Below are 20,728 nucleotides of genomic sequence, written 5' to 3'. Positions count from 1 at the left end.
AAAGGCTGAAAATGATGACGATGTCTTAAAAGATATCCCATACCAAGAGCTGATAGGGTGTCTCTTATACTTGTCGCAAGGTACCAGACCTGATATAGCCTACATTGTAAATCAATTAAGCCGATTTAACAATAAACCTACAGCACAGCACTGGATGGCAGCAAAAAGAGTTTTAAGATATCTGCGAGGTACACAAAATTTAAAACTTACCTTCAAGAAAAATAATGCCAATATAGTAGGCTACTGCGACGCAGATTGGGCGTCAGATACTGAAGACAGAAGATCCTGTTCTGGATATGTCTTCACTTTTCAGGGTGCCGCCATTAGTTGGTGCTCTAAAAGGCAACCTACAATAGCTCTCTCGAGCACTGAGGCGGAGTATATGTCACTAGCTACAGCAACACAAGAAGCCATCTGGCTCAAACAATTGGAAGAAGATTTTTGGCCCACCATGTCAGGTATACCAATTGTCATGTTTTGCGATAATCAGAGTGCTATTAGCATTTCAGGTGATGACATCTACCACGCCAGAAGCAAGCACATCGATATACGCTACCATTTTGTGAGGGAGCGTATTACCAACAAACAAATCTGCGTTCGCTACAAAAGCACTCAAGATATGTTGGCCGATGTACTGACAAAAGGGTTGCACCGGCCGAAGCATCAGACATTCTCAATGGCAATGGGTTTGTGCCCAGAGGAGGGTGTTGGAAATAGGCCACAAACATAAGCGCCTGCAGTTTTACTACATGCAACGCGACGCAGCGCGTGAGAGTAAATCTCGACTTTTAGGTACATCTACTTGCCATATATACGCGGCTAGCAACGTTCCATGTTAATCTTGTTTTAAAGTTTTTTAATATATTCTTTTTGTTTTTCCCTCAAAACTCGTATTATTTCATCACTTACTACTTGTGTCGAATATAGGTATAAGATGAAATTTTAACCACCAGCCATACTCTGCGCAGTGACTTTACAGGTCATACTGAACAACTTTTATTATGGGACCAATGCCGAATCACGCAAGAAAATTTGGATCTGGAATGACACCCACTGGCTGTGCCCTACCACACAAAGCGAGATGACATTCACAATGCCCATACCTCTCTTTTGGACGTAGTTTAAGGACGTACCCGGGTCCATGACGCATGCTCGCCACACCGCTGCTTAAAATAAGCTGACGCACCGTAAATTGAACTGCGTAAAAATCGCAAAAAATATTACACGGAGATCTTATGGCGGACACCGTACCGGTGACGTAAAAGACGCAACTGTTTTGCGAACAAAAAAGATTCGCGTGAAGCACGTCACTGCGATTCCGTACCGTCACCGTTTTTTAAACAGCGGTGTGGGGAGAATGCGTCAAAAACGGTACGCATACGACGCGTCACTGCGATTCCGTATCGTGACCGTTTTTTAAGCTGCGGTCTGGTCGCACCTTGTATTGTATTGTATTGTATTGTATTCGGGCGATTTTTCCGCAACTCGACGACTTGCGCCTATTTTGCGTGATATGTTGGGGGTGGGCTAGTCCTGCCAGCCCAACTCCTCGAGGAATCCTATCAAACCTTTGATGTTGAGTAGGACCTCGGGGAGGTCTCTCGGAGATCCGAGATGTTTAGCCCTGTATGGAGTCACTCCGCTGCATTCCAGCACCACGTGAGAGGCTGTTTCTTCTGTCTCCATGCAACCTCGGCACAGGGGACTGTCTGTGACACCTGTTGTGAAAAGATGTTTGTTAAATAGTAGAGATGTGCCGACTAGTCGCCGACTAGTCGGGAAAGCCGACTATCCGGCCACATTTATAGTCGGCGACTAGTCGGCGACTAGTCGGCAAAATGAGCCGAATAGTCGGCTGCCTAGATCTTCCAAAAAAATAAGGAAATAAAATAAAAAAACCACCATACTCGAAGTGTTTGCCGATTTACCCAGTCCACCTCGCGAAATAAGTACTTGGCATTGATTACACTTCACTTTACTTGAATCATCTTCAACATCGTCAAAAAATGTCCACACGCGTGATTTTCTTTTAGTCATAATGTTTATAAAGATCACTACTTGTTTATTTAAACTTTTAAACAACAATTACGATTCGTTATGTATGTTTTTCTAATAATAACACACCGGAGCAACAAGTGAATCGGAAAGGTAAACAAAACTAGTCAAAACATGAAAACGCAACCACGTGCGGCAGCGAATCAGGCGACCCGAACGTTTCCGATTACGCCCGAACTTAGGCGAAGACCATAGTCGGCTACGCCGACTAGTCGGCCGACTAGTCGGCCACCTGACTGCCGACTAGTCGGCTAGTCGGCTAGTCGGCCAAAACCGTAGTCGGCACATCTCTATTAAATAGTCCATGACCTGTTATGACACTGGTTACCATACTCAGTCGGACCTTCCCTAGTTGCAGGAGCGCCCTTGTGAGTTTTCCGTTGATGCCAGGCATGGCTTCTTTTGCCTGTCTGCATCCAGTCTGGTTCAGCCAGTGTTCTGTGTGTAGTTTCCCTGTACGTGCCAGCAGCATTGAGCGTACCTTGCTAAATGGTATCGGAAGAATCGGTTCCGGACCAATCGCCCCCGCATTCGATCCTTGCCTGGCAAGCTCGTCCGCAGCATCGTTACCTCGGGATCCACTGTGTCCCTTGATCCATTGTAGGGTGATCTTGTTATTATGACATACCTCCATTAGTCGTTCGTGGCATTCGTGTATAAGTTTGGATGTAACTATATGGCTATTTAGAGCCATTAAGACTGCTCTACTGTCGGAGAGTATGCGGATGGAGGATCCTACTACCTTCTTTGCAGTGATGGCAGCCGCCGCGTTTATGATGCCCATGCACTCAGCTTGGAATACCGAGTTATGGGCTCCTAGCGGAGTGGTGATCGACATGTTCAGGTCTTCTGAGAAGGTTCCAGAGCCCGATCCGCTGTCTGTTTTGGACCCATCAGTGAAGATTCTCAGCTCCCGGGGATTGAGTCCTTCATGATTGTCGTCCTCATATAACTGTATTTTGTACCTTTTATCGAAGATAGCTTGTTTGTGAATCCGGTCCGTGCCTGACCTAAGCACTGGAAATTCGTCATACACCTTTTCCAGGCATTTTGTGTGAAGAGCTCCTGTGATGTTAGACCATATCTTGAGGGTTCGCAACCTTACCGCTGAGAGACTGGCCTCTTGCTGTATGTGTAGGTGCAGCGGTGGAAGGTTTAGCATGACCTCCATGGCTGCAGTCGGGGTAGACCTCGTGCAGCCAGTGGTGGCCGCGCATGCGAGCCTTTGAAGTCTTTGTAGTTTGTCTCGTACGTTGCCTAGGTTTGTTCTTGGCCACCAAACCAGAGCACCGTAACAGAGTAAGGGGCGGATTATCGTCTTATAGAGCCAGAGGGTAATTTTCGGGTTGAGTCCCCACCTCTTACCAATCATCCTTCTGCACTGCCAGAAGACAACTCCCGCCTTGTCTATCCGTTTGTTGATGTGGTTGTTCCAATTGAGTTTATTGTCGAGACCTAAGTACTTAACTTCATCGGACAGCTGTAGCTCAGTTTGGAAAAGTGTTGGTCTGGTAAAGTTGGTCGCACCTTTATATGGGACAGTCATAATTTTTTTCGCGATTTCGGAATTGGTCCCATAGTAAAAGTTGTTAAGTATGACCTATAAAGTCGCTGCGCAGAGTATGACTGGTGGTTAAAAGTTCACCCTGCATAAAATTTTTAAGTAAAAAGAAATATGTATCTACCTATGATTAAGACGAAAAAAGAGAATAAACGTCGAAGTAAGGTAACATTATTGTGTCTGGTTTTTATAATTTTAATTATAATTTCAGTAATTAAAACCGATACTCTATAAATTCCATTCAATACGTATCGTAACAGTCACCACAGTTTCGACCGGTAAAAGCCAGTTATCGTTACCCATGCGCAAATAAATGAGTGTAGCTTCATTGTTTATTACTCGATCTGTATGTTTTAAGGCTCATTATATTCCTTGATAATGAAGCAATATGTTTTATATTAAACAAAATTTGCGAAATGCTAATATTTACGGAGATTTTTACAAAATAAAAAATAATAATTTTATAAAAAAACTGTTTTTTGTGATTATTTCTTTTCCTATAGGTTTCACGTAAATGTTTGTAGAAAAGGAAATAATCTCCATAATATAAGCTATTATTTGACACCTCGATGATTAAAATCGGTTAAGTGGTTTTCGAGATACACCGCCAAAAAGAATAGGTCCGGCCGCCATCTTTGTGACGTCATTACTATCCCCTCCACCATTTTTCCGCTTTACTACCGCATGTACGGTGATCAGGAGAACTGTCCGAACACATTGATACCGGTTGTGGGTAAGGCCGAGCTGAGTCAATTAAATCTGGCCTCGGAGCGGCTTGGCGACCGTACTACCTCGGCTAACAATGGAAACTGTGTCAGATTCGAAGAGAGTTTAGTTGCGTGCCTCTATGTCTATGTAGTACCGTCACGGACGTTAATTCTTGAGCCACTAACGGTATGAAATATGAAAATATCTAATGCAAAGTAAACCTATGTGTATAGTATAGATTAAACTTAGCTTACAGTCAATAGAGCGAAGTTTAAAAATTATAAGACTTTCTTATAATTATAACCGACATATTGCGGCCGACACTTTTAGCGCGCCGTCACTATTAACATTGTTTAAGAAATAATTTCCAGTTACTTTTTTATAACATCAACCATGCAGGCATGCAATAGCCAATCATGTCATTAAAACTTTCTGAGTACATTGTAGTATAGAATAGGAATACAGTGGAATCCGTTTATAATGACTCTGCTTATATTAACCAACCCGTTATTATGATGTAATTACAGGGCGAATATTGGTTTTAATATAAAACTCTTTGTAACAAAGTCTGATAAGATGACTTCGCTTATAGTGACATTTATAAAAAAAGTCATTTACTGTCGCAAAAAAATAGTACAGCAACGGCTAAGCAAACAAAAAAATACACACACGCACCATAGGGACGATAGGGTGTAAGTCCAATAGGGTTGTTGACTGTATTGCGCAATATACTTATATATTACATTATATCGCTTACTATGACCTACTAAGCCTATTTTCATGGAATTATGAACAGTTATACTGACATATCCGCTGGTTTTCGTGGCCGTACCTCACATATTTCCCTGCAAAGAGTTAGGAGCTGTGTGGCACATGGGTAGTTTTAGTTTTAGATTCTCAGTGACAGTTGATAGGTATTAAGACTAATAAAACTCATTTCACGCAAATTAATTAAATAGGAAGTTAATTAACTATGCTTTGACTACGCTATTGCTATGACATCCGCTTAGATGATATGCTTGTCATTTCCCTTTGATGTCATTATAAGCTGATTCTACTAAACTATGTTTTAGTGATGGTGACTTGGTCAGACTATAGTTTTAGTCGTACATTTCAAGTAGATATAAAGAAATGCTGTTCTATGTACCTTGTCACTGCCACAGTGACAATAAAATTAGATTTCTAGCGGCTTTCATATTAACGATGACTTTGGCTAGGCACAAAATGGTACATCATCAAATTCCTGCGACTGTATCTCAGATTCCGGAATCTCCATCATCTCTCTCAAAAGACATTTGCACTTAGGTTAATAAGAATATAAACTCTATACAAAACACCGTCTAACTCCACCTGTCGTTTCAGGATACGGCCGCAAACGCCAGCAGAGGTCGTCGAAGGCTGCGCGATATCCGCGCGCGCGGGCGGCGCGGCCGGCGAGGGCGGTGTAGCCCTCGGCGCTGAACGGGCCTTCACATTCGACTTCGCTTTCGAACCTAGCGTCGACCAGCAAGCGGTGTATGAAACATGCGTGAGAAAGCTGGTGGAGGCGGCTCTCGATGGCTACAACGCCACTGTTCTGGCTTATGGACAGGTTAGTACCCAAACCCTAAGAGAAGTAGACTAGAATAGCGTATCTTCGACTTCGCCCTTGAATCTAGCGTTGATCAGTAGGCGGTGTATGAATGTGTAAGTAAGCTGGTGGAGACGGCTCTCGATGGCTACAACGCCACTGTTCTAGCTTATGGACAGGTTAATACCCAAATACCAAGAGAAGTAGACTAGAGGGAGCGTACCTTCGCCTTTGCCTTTGAGCCTAGCGTCGGCCCACAGGCGGTGTATAAAACATGTGTGAGGAAGCTGGTGGAGGCGGCTCTCGATGGCTAAAACGCCACCGTTCTGGCTTATGGACAGGTTACTACTCAAATACCAAGAAGTTGTAGGAGGGAGTGACCTTTGACTCCGTCTTCGAATCCAGCGTCTACCAGCAAGCGGTGTACGAATATGTGAGGAAGGTGGTGGAAGTGGCTCTCGATGGCTACAACGCCACTGTTCTGGCTTATTGACAGGTTAGTACTCACTTAAACCAAAAGGCCCTTAAAAAACAAACACTGCGAGAAATTGTTTACTGGAGCGTGGCCTAGAGGTCGCTTTAGATTAAGATCTTTATCCTCTTTCCAGATAGTTCATCCTGGATCTAGCCTTCGAAGTCTTCGAACCGACTGTCTGTAGATTAACAGATACCAGTACCTACATGTCAATAATGTGGTATATAGAGACGTAGGAATGTTAGTAGGAAAATATTATCAACTGCGGAATTCAGTTGTCACGTCGCCAGGGAATTTATCGAAAGAGTAACACTTAGCCCCATTTAAGGTTTCAAACCTGTAGGAACAAAGGAATTATGCAAGTGCACTACTTATAGACAAATCCTTAACTGTCTTGGCCACGTCCTCTGTATTTGGAACAAATACATAAACGGTAGTAACGTTTGCAGCGTTTCTCGGTAAATTCTGAAACACGCAAATCTCGTGTTTATTTGAATTAGTCTCTTTATGTAACCCTTCGCCGTGTCAGTGCACTCACTCTAATTGCCGCATATGTCTAAACGGCTCAATCGGACGAGCGCGATAAAACAATGAAGAATTATAACAACGTTTCCGTGATGATTTGCCACAAAAAACGCTAATTGTGAAATAATACCGTACTATAACTGAATACACGGTATGCCGGCAGTGGACGGTAACGTTTATCAATCAATTAGTACATTCTGTAAGCTTTTAGTCTAAGCTAACTGATAACTGATAATCATGAATGTCAAATTTCTATGACTTGTATTTCTACGTTTATAATGAAAATGCTCACTTTGTTGTTTTTAAATAGATGCAAAGCTTATAGAACAAGGTGCCGTAGGTTCGGAGAGCGGAGTTTTTGAAAAATCGTAGTGCTTTTTAGATCACAATACGGTTGCCAAAATATTTGGGAACAATTATTAAATTTGTTCTCAAAGTTGTGAATACGTTGCAGCTAATAACGACCTGACATAAAATAAATTTGGATGATGTTAAATATATAATGAATAAAAACTGCATCGTTGTACAAATATCAACCAACCTAAGTCTAAGGAGAGACTTTGCCTCCTTGTGTGTGTTCTACCGCTTGTACAATGGGTTGTGCTCTGAAGAATTATTTGACATGATGCCAACGGCCGCTTTCTATCGCGTATTCGCGTCGGCAGGGTGTTCACCCTCACACCCTAGAACCTAAATGGTCGCGTACTGTGCGGTTTAAGAGGAATTTCTTCCCGCGAACTCTTCGGCTGTGGAATGAACTTCCTGCCGAGGTTTACCCGAGGGGTAACAGTATGGGGTTCTTCAAAAAAGAGTGTACAGATTTTTAAAGGATCGGCAACGCGCATGTAATACCTCTGGTGTTGCAGGCGTCCATAGGATACGGTGACTGCTTACCATCAGGCGAGTCATATGCCTGTTTGCTACCGACGTGGTATAAAAAAATCAATAACCTGTTAGTGTATTAATGACCAGACAAGCAGTAGAAACAAGTCAACATCTTTAATGGTCTAGCCACTCTCGTCAACATGGGAGCGGCGACCGCAAGTCTGGCAGGTGTTACAGTTGGCTCGAGGCGAACATTACCCCGTCTTGATGTATTTTAGCTCGCTTATCGAATATCCTGATATCTGTTATTACACTCCAGGCCAGGTACAAATTGCGTATGTCATTTGCTGTCAGGTCTCTTAAAGTTATATATAATAAAATTCATAAAGTATCGTTTGTGGCTTGTTATAGAGTCCGTCTAAGCTTACACTTTACCGACTTAAATACGACGAAGAGTTGGGTGTCATAAATGTGACATTTTCGTGGAAATTTTACACTTATGATGACATGTCCACACTTTATCATTACAGAAGCCACCTGGTTCCCTAATCGTTTTTTTTTTGCAATTTCTATAAATTTTTCTATTTGTTATTCCACTTATATCAAATATGTTGCTTGCTTACACTTCACATTCGGCTATTAAATTAATTCCTGTCTAACGATTATTATGTACATAAGTACTTACATATTTCTGTTATCTTTACCTTAAGCTTCGTCCAGTAGCTTTTTAACATATACTTACAGCATTACACACTCAAAAAGAAACCTATCCTTACTGTTGTAAGGAAACGTATACAAAGCGAACTTTTAGCAAACATTTTCTCAAGTCGCATGCATTGTTGTTCTAACCAACGCCTGTATTCAATTCCAAAAAGACGTAACGTTGCAGAAGTTTCAACAATCCTCCACCTTTGTGTACACTAGAAAGGGTTCTTGACCCGTTGCATAATGAAGCTAACTGCAAGTATCGTTCAGGGACGGTATTCTGTGCACCTACGGTCGCTACACCAGTTTTAGAACACCTAGAACCGTAAATATATTGCGAAACCATAGTTCATACTTAAAATGGTTTTTTCATGATTTTTAATTGAGAATAATAACAGGTGTAATTTAAATATTGGGGTCAAACTTCCGATGACGATTTGGAGACTTCTAAAACATTGCAAAAACAGTTTTGGTGATTGCACTGATGTTAGATTCGAAGAACAATGCCGCGATTTGAGTTGGAACAGCTATAAATTAGCTGCGAGGTTTTTGGTTCTATTCATGTAGCAATTCTGACATTAATGGTTATTGGGTTCAGTGAAACATGGTTCAAAGTAAGTGCTGATGTTGAATATGCTGAAGTTAGCTGCAGGTAACTTCAAATTTGCTTTATAACCAGACTTCTTTCAGAGAAATGTAATATTTTATACTCGTAATGACTAATTTTGAGAGTATTTGCCCAGGGCAACATGACTTAGGTTTTTTTATTTATTTTTAGTTTAAGAGTATTTGTTATATGTTTACTTGTATTTAGTTGTGTGCATAAGTATCTCACAAAGAATAAACACAATGGGTACACAATGAGTGGGATCTCTTCTTTAAAAAAAATCCTTATAAGCAATTCCCAGCGCATGAAATAATACTGGGACTTTTATTTTATTTATTTAATCGTACGGCTACAAAACTGGTCGATACTAATAAAATATATTTTGAAATATAGATAATAAATGTAATATCTAGCTTCTTCATCCAACGGGCTGCGTTCACATCAGGGAAGAGCATGTCTAGGGAATATCCAGTGTATTTCCTCTTTGGACAGTCATTATATGTTTTATGGACTGCACAGGAGTTTCGCAATCACCCGCCGATGAATTTCTCCAGCCACACTTAAACATGTAGTCCTCGCAAAGTCCATTGCCTTGGCATTGGACTTTTATCATATGTCACTTTGTCCTTCACTCTAACAACAAGTATGTGAAGTGAAATATATATGTATATGTAATAGACAATAAAAAACTATCGTCATATCAGTTAAGTCCGTTTATATAATCCATCTAAACCAACTACAAAAGTACAGATATAAAAGTGTAGAGCGCCACTATAACATCATATTTTCTCCCTGGGAGTTGCGTTTATGACGGCACTCCCTCACTGTCACGTCAAAGTCTGTGCAGTGTTAGGTCGGGCCGACTCATATGCTCCTTGATTTCCCAAAATATATTTGATGATACTTTGGCAATTTTTTATTTGTTGTCGATTTTTTTTTTTCAGATTTTTGTTTGGATTTGGTTGTTAGATAGAGTTCGCCATTTTTTTTAATCTTCTAAATTTTCTATACTTTTATACCTTTTTATTTACTATTTATTCCGCCCCTAATGAAGAGTTTTTGAAACCTACCAAAATTAAAGATGTTACAAAGTAAAATCGACCTAACACTTGTCTTTTTAAAACTAAAATATCAGATGTGCCGAAAGACACCGACTCATTTGCCAAATTAAACGTAAGGTCACTGGCCAGCTGACATCAAACACTTAAAAGTAGAACGTTGAAACCTTATACTACCGTACATAATACACTGATCATTCGTAATCCTTATTGCAACTGTATAAATTCCATTAATACTCATCAAACGCTTTACGCTTGTTCCATACGCTTACGACCATTCGCTTCTAAGTAACCCGATAACCGGCTTAACCTTTCAAAGGAAAATATGATGAACAGTGTATGAATTACGCTGATACATGAGGCTAATATCGCTTGCGGTTATTGGAGTACAGGGCCTACCGCGAACACCGATGTTTGCAAATTGCGGGCATCTTTCTCTGTCACTCTAATTACGCCTTAATTGGAGTAAAAGAGAGAGATGCCCGCAATTTGCGAACTTCGGTGTTCGCGGTAGGCCCTAAGCTCTCAAAGGAAAATGAGATTAACAGTGTGTGAATTACACTGGTGCTTGAGGCTAATTTGGTTTGCGTTTATTGGAAGTAGATCCGAGACCGCCTGGCTACGCTGAGATCTTGTGACCCACATTGACATTATACTGGTTTTAAAGGTCGTGATACTTTAATTTATAAGATTTTGCCTTTTACGTGAATGGAAGAACGTACTAGTGTTTCATTCAAAACGAATACTACAAATGATTACTCGGTTTTTAAAAACCAAATTCGAAAAAGTTCCTAATCTGCCCAATTCAAGTGTGATTCTCAAACAAAACCATCAGATTAGCTAGAAAGTAGATTAGCCAACATTATAAAAATAATAGAAAATCGAATTTCAATATTATATACGTATACGTATAAGTATACTTAATTAAGCAAAATGATTACCCAGTTTTTAGATTTGTGTACCAAGGGTGGTTCCCTGATCCCTATAAGACAGGTTTACCTAGTTTAGGGCTCAGGACACTATTCCTAGGCTTTCCAACAATAGAATGCTTCTAAAAATGTAATACTTTTCTACTGTGTAATAAGCTGCAATTTTGATACCTAAATAAATCATTTTTCATTTTCATTTTCATTTTCAATACCGCCTCAAACTCGCGACGTGGAGGTCGACGCTCTACCAACTGAGCTAGCAAGACTTACGAGCCATAGCTCGAATCCTTCTTTCATACTATACCTAGTCTAAGGATCCTTGGTGTCGTATGATCACAGATGGCAATGTCATGCGCAGATCATATAAAGTTACGACACCAATCCTGCCACCGTGACGGGCGGAACCGGGCCCGTGACTGCGTTAAGGTTAGCGCACACTGTTGTGCTAATGTGGGGTGGCCCCTAAGGATCTGAGGTGTCGTGTGATCACAGATGGCAATGTCATGCGCAGATCATATAAAGTTACGACAACAATCCTGCCACTGTGAAGGGCAGAACCGGGGCCGTGACTGCGTTAAGGTTAGCGCACATTTATGTACTACGGGTTATACACCATGTCACCTTCTAATTCAGTCTCCTTTAGAATGTGACCTAATACCGCAACGCGCATGGAGTGAGTGGATAATTCAGCTTCATTACGCACTAACTTTCGATGAAAGCTACTAGCAAGCTTTAAATAGGTACTGCATACATGTAATGCAGGCACAATGATGAGGGCAGGGCAGTGGTCTGGCCAATGAACAGGGACATATATCAAGATCAACTAGCCTAAAAGAACAAAACAGTCCAAAACAAATAATTTCATTGATCTAGGCAATGAACAGGGATATAGTGTAAACATTATCCTGCTCATACTCTTGATCATGGTCTTGCTGCTGCCCTAGATTGCCGTCAGAGGCAGTTTTCAAAGGCGGCAGGCAAGGAACGGCAGCGTCAAGAGCAAGTAGGGAGAGCAGTAAATGTTTACACTATACCCGGAAAGCATGCTCGTGTTTCGCACGTTAGTTTTAATTTTGCGATAACTCCTAAGATAACATTGAAAACATGGAAAAATTTACTGTCTTGGGTGAGACTTGAACTCTACGACCACATCACGTCATCATCACATTGGATCTCTAGCCCAAGCATTGCCAAGACCTCAGCCAAGGACTGTGCCTTTAGGGAGGACCCTAGCGACATCTAACCGGAAGAGCGTTACACTTCTTAAACGGCTACCGGAGTTCCAAGTCTTATTGGAAATTCACTAGAAATAATGCGCCGCCCCATACAAAATTAATTTTGACTAAATTATTTAACAAAGGGGTTTTTTTTTTAATTTAGTATGAGGTGGTGAACACAGACACACGCTGCTTTCGATCAAACCATGACGTGACATTTCTGCAACATTGCCCTGCTCACGACCAAGTCCAACTGGGTAGAAGAGTTGTCTACGCGCTGAGAGCGGCTTTGATTTTCTGTTGATCCTTTATCATATATGAAGTTGCAAGCCGATGCAGTGTCCTATAAGTGTGCGTTAACCTTTAATTGTAACTGGTAATTAGTGCATCTGTTGCCTTTGATAAAATACCTTATTTAGATAAATATATATAAAAGCCTTTTTAGGTCAGCCTAGAAAGGCTGAGTTGTATTAAGAACTTTACTTTTGAACGCTTAAAGTTTTATTCATTAACCGTGTAAATAACTTGAAGAACAAGTAAAGAGCCCAAAGGATAAACCAATTGCTGTATTGAGAAAATAGACGATGGGTACATAGTTTATTTCCAACTGTTAATGGTGATTTCCGTAATAAACATTATTCTATGTAATCCCCCGGGATTCAAACTGTCTCCATATAAAATTTCATTTAAATGGATTTTAAATGTGAAAATGTAACTAACAGACAGAATTCCTTTCGCATTTATAATATAGTACCCCTTTCGACCTTACTTTAAAGAAGCATTGGTGAATTTCAAACTACAGTATTAGTTTCTTTCAAGAAGAGAACGTACTCCCGTCTTAAAAGCGGGCAACAGACTTGTAATTCCTCTAGTCAGGTGTCCATGTGCAATGGTAATTGCTTACCATTAGATGATTCGCCTCATTTGTTTCCTATATCATAATAAAGTAGGGCCAATAACTGTATTTCTTCTTTTTCTTTTTCTTCTTCTTCTTCTTCGTCGTTTCCTCATGACTGAGGGTCACGGTCGTATGTGGTCATTGTTATGTGCACCAAGGATCCTCTCCTCCAACCTGCACGATATTCCGTCGTCGTAATAACAGGCGCCTGTAACTGTATTTAAAGACCTAATTTTGCAGTAAATCCGGCCTCCAATAATATTAATCTACCAAACTTGGATCAACGGATGGTAATATAAAAGTTAGAAAGTATCGCGTGTCGAACGCTATTTAGTCGTACAAATTATATAATTGCACACTTATAAGTTTCAATAAAAGTGTTTGTTGCGGTTGATTACTATCTAAATTATCGATTATACTAATCTCTAGCGGTTAAAGAAGTGACAGGCATAATAGGGTAAAAAATCTGACAATTTCTGACTGCGGGTGCTATATAATTATAACTTTAACTAGTAGCTACCTACATATATCAGGCCAACGTAGCCCTATCTAAGGGACGCAGCTATATGGAGGAATGAGATATCAATATCGGTTGCTCCTTCTAATGCAGAACCGCGTCCCTTAGATTACGTACTGGGCATAAGGCACCTTTTCCCGCATAAGGGAAAAGGATGCAAATGACATTTGAAGACATGATGTTATGACGGCCTCCTAGCCTAATCGGTACTAGAGCCCCTGCCTACGAAGCAAGAGTCCTACCGCGGACACCGAAGTTCGCAAATTGCGGGCATCTTTCTCTTTTACTCCAATTAAAGCGTAATAAGGGTGATAGAGAAAGATGCCCGCAATTTGTGAACTTCGGTGTTCGTGATAGGCCCTCAGATCTACCTACCTACGAGGAAATAGCCTTTAGAATCTATGTTGATCGTATTGTTTAGATTTGCACGATTCAACGGAATATTGGCAAGATGAAAGTCTGCGATAAAACTCGAACGACGGTACTGTGTGCATTTTGAACGACGCTATTTGCGATTTAAACTTGTAAATTGATGTTTTTACTGTAAGTAAAAGAGTATGAGGTATGAGGTAATTGCGAACCAAAATGTTTACTAGCGAAAGAGTGGACTGTAGGTCGAAAAAAAGGGTGATAAGGAATGAAATTTAGGGGTCGGTTGAGCAAGAAAGTTGTGTTGCGATAAAATTAAATTACTGAATTGAGCTTGAGTGTAAAAAAACAGTGTAGGGCGAAGTTACCTTCCAGTCCGGGAGTTGTGGGGTGAAATCGTCGGTCGCCGCTGAAGACCGCTGGTGGCGATTCCGGCTGTCCTTGTCGCAAGCTAGAAGTAAGCTTAGAACCGTTACCTTGAGTCATCCAACTTAGACCTCGGATTTTCCACTTCACGGATGTGCACGGCGTCCTTCGGCTACACAACACTGATACTAAATATGTACTAATGCGTTATAGTTATATAACTTCGAGTTTCTGCCCGAGACTTCGTCTGCGTGGAGTGATGATGATGATTGATAACAAAACCGGACAAGTGCCAGTCGGACTCGCTCACCAAGGGTTCCTTACAAATTTAACTATTTTTTTTAATATAAAATATATTTTTCAGATTTTTCCCTATATTTGTAGACGATATTAATATTACTTGCCAAATTTCATAGTTCTAGGTCAACGGGAAGTGCACTATAAATTTTGATTCCCTTGAGAGTGTCGAAATCTATTTTTACGTTAACATAGAAGTTTGATTGTTTTTTACAGCTTCAAGAGACTGTATATATGATTTCAACTCGACTCTGTCGACGTACTCTGTCTGTATGTCACGACGAAGGGTCTTGAGTTTTGACAGACAGACGAACAACAAAGATTTTGCTTTTTCTTTATAAGGTACCTACGGAACCAAAAGCCCCATGATTTATCATCGGCTTGCGAAAATAGAAACCTTATAGGATTTAAATAATAGACGGTAATGAATAATTCCATCCTTTTAATAACGAGTTATACAAGAAAGAATAATCGATTTGTACAATATCCGTTAAAGAGAGACGGTTACTGGTAGACGCATTCGAATTTTGAAAATCCTAATTGGATTTGATATTTATTTGATACTAGATCCTGCCCGCAACTTCATCTGCGTGGAATGATGATTGATAAAAACTACCCTATGTCCTTTCCCAGGCCTCAAAATATTTCCATACTAAATTTCATCTAAATCAGCTCAGGCAGTGGAGCGACACTCCTTTCGGGCATTCTCGGCTCCGTCCGGCTCAGCATTGCTATTATTAGGGTTGGCACAACTTGACGATCCTATGCGTTCACGACCACACATAAGATAATGACTGGAATTTTGACAACCCTAAATAGCCGAAAGGGATTGTGCCATACATTAGAAAGGGACAGCATGATTCGTCCCTGAATTGCAGTCAAACCTTGGTTTTGTAGGAAGTTTGATTTCTGTACGATAGTACTATTATTTATTCTGTGACTCAGCGGTCTAAGCGAAGTGGAGGGAGAAGTGACCTCTTCATGTCACAGACAGACCTTTTGAGGGGTTGTTGCCTTCATATTTATACAATTAGTAGGGATTTACTTACAGTGTGTCTAACGAGCTTTTATATATTACGAGCAAGACGCATTACGCGTAATGTCAAAACAAGGTGGGATTTCCAAAGTTCCAATGCGGCTTTAGGATTAGGCAGCGTTTTTCAAGATCATTAGTCATCCTATCAAGTTGCCAAGGCCGTTGCAAATCCAGCAAAAACTTGGCTAAATTTATTCTGTTTTTTAACACCATTACTAAATAAGGATTCCGTTCGACCAATGTGTTCACGGGATGTATAATGTATTAAAAGCAAATAGTGATACATCAGCATTATGGAAAGACATCGATCACTGGACTTTAGGCTCCGCAAAGAACTCATCCAACGGCTCCTTGCGATATGACTAGATCGTCGGTCAACTATGTTCACGGCCTTCTCTTGATGATCAGTCCTACTTCAATACAGGACAGAAAAAGATTTAGTATTAAAGTAAAAATTTGTAGTAGGTATCACTCGCATCCGTATATGAGTAATAAAAATTAGTACAAAAAAGTTATTTGCCATGCACAGTACTATCGCACATAAACCTATTATCTTGCGAACAGAGTATTTTAAACCCTTAACCATATTCTGAGAGGCAAAACCAACCACGAAATTGCCAAAAATTGTATTTCCCATAAAATGCATCGATTATCTGATCAGCTGAATTGTGTGAAATCGCCGTTTTTTCGTAATTTCGGGGTAGGTCCCGCAACCCCCCGCAGATCCCGCTCCCGGTACTGGCGGTACTAGTTGAATATACATAAACTCTTCTCGCCATACCTAAATGTGTACATTTATAGTCCTGGGAGCATTCCCTAGTACCTAAGGGTTCAAAACATCTTTTTTATGATATAGGCTAGCGAGCAGACAGATCACCTGATGGTAAGCGATTACCCCCGCCCATGGACACCTGCAACACCAGAGGGTTGCGTTGCTGACATTTAAGATGGGAGTACACTCTTTTTTTGAAAGTTTTACATCTGTATAAAAATACCACGATATACTTTCGGAAGTACCAATTTATGATATTGTGTAAGTATAGCGTCATCTCTCTTGCATTTGTTTCGCCAATTTTCGCCATTTGACTCGCATAAAGGCGTAATTGCATTAGTGGTCACGGCCAATTGGCGTTCAAGCTCGTGTAAATGAGCCTTTATTGAATGGTAGAATTCTAGGCTTGGTAATATAGTGCTTCTTATTGCATGGTTACCCTAAACTATTACTACTACAGCAATCGGGATACTTGCAGGTACTCTGACCTAACCAGTTCATTACGATGCTTCCTCTTTGACAGCCTCAACCCAAGTGAACGAGCCTGTCCAACATTTACCGTGTCCCCACCACCTGCTAAAACTACCGTGTTTTGACATAATGTTAAATCGTGTTCAGTATAATGTTATTTTTCCAACTACCCCTGTATTAATCGGGGTAACATAATAATGTTGTCACGGTATAATTATTATTTAACTGCTATCTTAAATGTAAACATAAATAAATCATGACATTCGGCCATCCCACTTCTGATTTATAGTGCTTCTTATTGCATGGTTACCCTAAACTATTACTACTACAGCAATCGGGATACTTGCAGGTACTCTGACCTAACCAGTTCATTACGATGCTTCCTCTTTGACAGCCTCAACCCAAGTGAACGAGCCTGTCCAACATTTACCGTGTCCCCACCACCTGCTAAAACTACCGTGTTTTGACATAATGTTAAATCGTGTTCAGTATAATGTTATTTTTCCAACTACCCCTGTATTAATCGGGGTAACATAATAATGTTGTCACGGTATAATTATTATTTAACTGCTATCTTAAATGTAAACATAAATAAATCATGACATTAATTTTATTATGCATACGTTTGGTTGATATTTTTATTGAATTCCTCTTTCCATTGGCTCAGAAGTTATGGATTAACCCCCTTGTTGACAAGCCGATGATAATCGTTTGTCCCTTTCCATCATACCAATACGTCGGAAAGGGACAAATGGGTTTTAGCGGCTTGTCAACTTTAGTAGACGTTTATGAATAAGGGGGTTAAGTCGGTATTTATAGCAGAATCCGCTTATAAGGCCAATCTAATTGCATTAAAGAAAGGCTTCTAAATGTATCAATTCTAAAATACCTCACGTGTATATTTCTACAGTTAACGAAACTAAGAAAAAATGTCTACCACTTGAGTGACTTTCTCACGGTTTCGTTAAACATAAATCTTTACTTGCCATTTCAAAATAGCAAGTCTATTTTACAAAAATATTTATTTATTTAATCTTTATTGCACAAAAGAAAATAATCTTATAGTACAAAAGGCGGACTTAATGCCACGAGGCATTCTCTACCAGTCAAATATCATCACATTAATAACGAAAATAGAATAATCAATAAGATTTACTACTATATACAGTTAGTTAGTATATAGTAGTAAATCTACTAAGTATTGTGGCGCAGTGATCCAAAGAGGGTCTTGGCCTCCAAAACGAGGGAACGCCACCTGTCCCGATCCTATGCCACTTCCTGCCAGTTATCGGCTTTGAGTTGGCACAGATCCGCCTGTACACTGTCGCTCCAGCGGTATCTGGGCCGACCCACTGAACGGCGACCAGTCGGTCGTCCCAAAGAAGCTCTCTTAACACCCCGATCCTCAGCCATCCTCAGTAAATGGCCGAACCAGCGAATTCTGTGGCATTTTGTTTCGCCGATGATATTGCACTATATACAATACTATATATATTAAAATTAGGTCGTAAACTTCAAAATAATACACGTCTCTCACATCACATCTTGTCATGTCATCTTTTTTGACACGATAAACAATAAACTAATTCTTCTTCTTCGTGAGCTTGTGAGGGGGGAGGGTAGCCAAGAACCTCAAATATCACCAAGGGAGAAGGGGGCGTCATAAAGTAGTAGCAGAAAGAACCTCGCGTGATAGGTTTGGTTTTGGTTAAGGCCTTCGCAATTCCTAATTACCCACGGCGCTTTGAGGAAAGAGGTGACAGAACAGGAGGCCTAGCCGTTGTTAGAAAACGCCAATGGAAATTTAAATAATGTATGGATGGACATAATCACGTGAGTTTTCGTTACATCTGTCAACCCGATATATTTTTGTTTATCGTTTGCTCTTTAGTGATAAATGATTATCTAGGGTAGACCCTCTAGTTATGTTTATCGTATAAATTGAAAACTCAGCCATATCACCGCTCAAATGTCGAGTACCATAGCTTTATTTCCCTCAATAAGATTGATTCTGTTTCTAGACTCAGCTATTGATTGTCTTTCTTCAAGCATTGCAATATAGCCCTTTGTTCCCGTATCGCCTTTTGTATGGTGCAGCCGTCATAAATACCACTGACATTGGTATTGATCGGTATAGAACGTGTCATTCACGAAGACGTGTATCTTGACTCGTAATGTCATGTTATTAAAGGTTAGATTTGACGAATCTGCGCGTCATCGTGGATGACACGAACTATAGAGACATTGATATGGAATTTGCCATTTTACTATAGGTTATGAACTTAGGCAAGCCCCTTTTGCGTGTATTTGACGGCTACGTACAGTTCACAAAACGCATACTCAAATATAAGTAAGAAAGTACTTCACATTGACAACTATATTGCTTAATCTTGCCTTTTGTCTGGCGCGGGCGTCATAAATAACACAAACGTATTGAATAGTCTCCATGTTGCTATGGAATTCCGCCATTACGAATATAACTACGTTGACGGTGACATGTTTCTCAATCTTAACAGCTATGTGAAGCTCGATGCTCGTTTTTGGCTGCATTGTGCTGAACTGCGCGGTAGCTATAGACAAAAGAGTGAAGTGAATAGAGATCGTAGGCGTTACCATTCAGCTAGTTATTTTAATTCGATAACTACACTTAAACTAGCGCGAGTTCCAATACTGATTTAGCACATCCATTAGTACTCATGTATAATACAAATATCGCCAAACTACTAAATCATATTTTACATCAATATTTACAAAAAAAAAAAAACGGAAATAAAATCACCTAAGATGTGATCGCGAAGATACCGGTCTTCGCAGTCTTCGTAAAGGCGTTGTGTGGATGTCCTACCTGCCAACGCCATAGGCGTAAACATTGACTAGGTCTCATGGTATAAAGTTAGTTACCCTTCAAGGTAACAACTGTAGCTGTACCACGAGTTGACACATGACGTTTACGTTAGCGACTGTGTAAAATCGATCGCAGTCCATCTCGCTCGCACTGATATATTGGTGCGATGGAGAGGGAATGCGATCGAGTTCACGCAGTTGATAACGTAAATGTCAAATGCCAACTTGAGGTAGCCGTGCTTCTGTTATATATAAATCTGTTGGTAACCAAGTCGCCTATTAATTAAGTACCTGGGAGAATCAACTTTTTAGCGTCACTCGTTGCCATGGTTACGATTAGTTGTCCAGGGGACAAAAGTTCATTGAAATACTGATTTTATGGTACTTAAATGTATTAAACTTGCGTTTTTGTGGTCGTTATAACCAATGTCCATAATGGGCCCCCTACTAAGCATGTTAATAGAACGGCATACAACGTCTCTTCAAACAAACTGTGCCACTGTTGTCCCTTGGACAACGGGACAGGATAACAAAACAAAAAAAGTTGATTCACCCACCTCCAGTCCTCGCAATTATTATCCTAATCATTTTTTTCAATCACATAATAAGGCGACAATGGCACGTAAATTACATTGCATATTCACAAGTACTTCTTTAAGATCTAATCGCTCACTATCAAGGCAAACCAATTAGGTTATCCTAATGAGGCACACGCCAAAAAAACAATAATAATACCTCAAAAAAATGCAGTACACAAATTCCTACACCCACGCCGCTTAAACTCAATGAAACCTCTAAATATAGCAGGCTATTACAAGGTCCTAATGCTTATGCTAATTAAAGCTACTTAGAACCATTGCAAAATTATATCAATGATACCGCCGCGAACGTTCAATGACATAAGGTTCCAACTTGTATGTTAA

The 20,728-nt window shown here is 40.3% G+C and overlaps 1 protein-coding gene across 1 annotated transcript in view; it reads left to right on the top strand.

Annotated features, from left to right (window-relative positions):
* Positions 1–20,728, top strand: part of LOC133519325 (kinesin-like protein KIF21A) — a 128,283-nt gene that overhangs the window by 46,719 nt on the left and 60,836 nt on the right. The window contains exon 3 of the mRNA XM_061853365.1: positions 5,687–5,915. Within this exon, the coding sequence (XP_061709349.1) occupies positions 5,687–5,915 (229 nt within the window). The remainder of the gene's footprint in view (positions 1–5,686; positions 5,916–20,728) is intronic.

Source organism: Cydia pomonella, chromosome 6 (genome assembly GCF_033807575.1).
Source record: "Cydia pomonella isolate Wapato2018A chromosome 6, ilCydPomo1, whole genome shotgun sequence".
NCBI classification, from domain to species: Eukaryota; Metazoa; Arthropoda; class Insecta; order Lepidoptera; family Tortricidae; genus Cydia; species Cydia pomonella.
The sequence above is the reverse complement of the archived record's forward strand: the minus strand, read 5'-3'. Positions and strand labels throughout refer to the sequence as shown.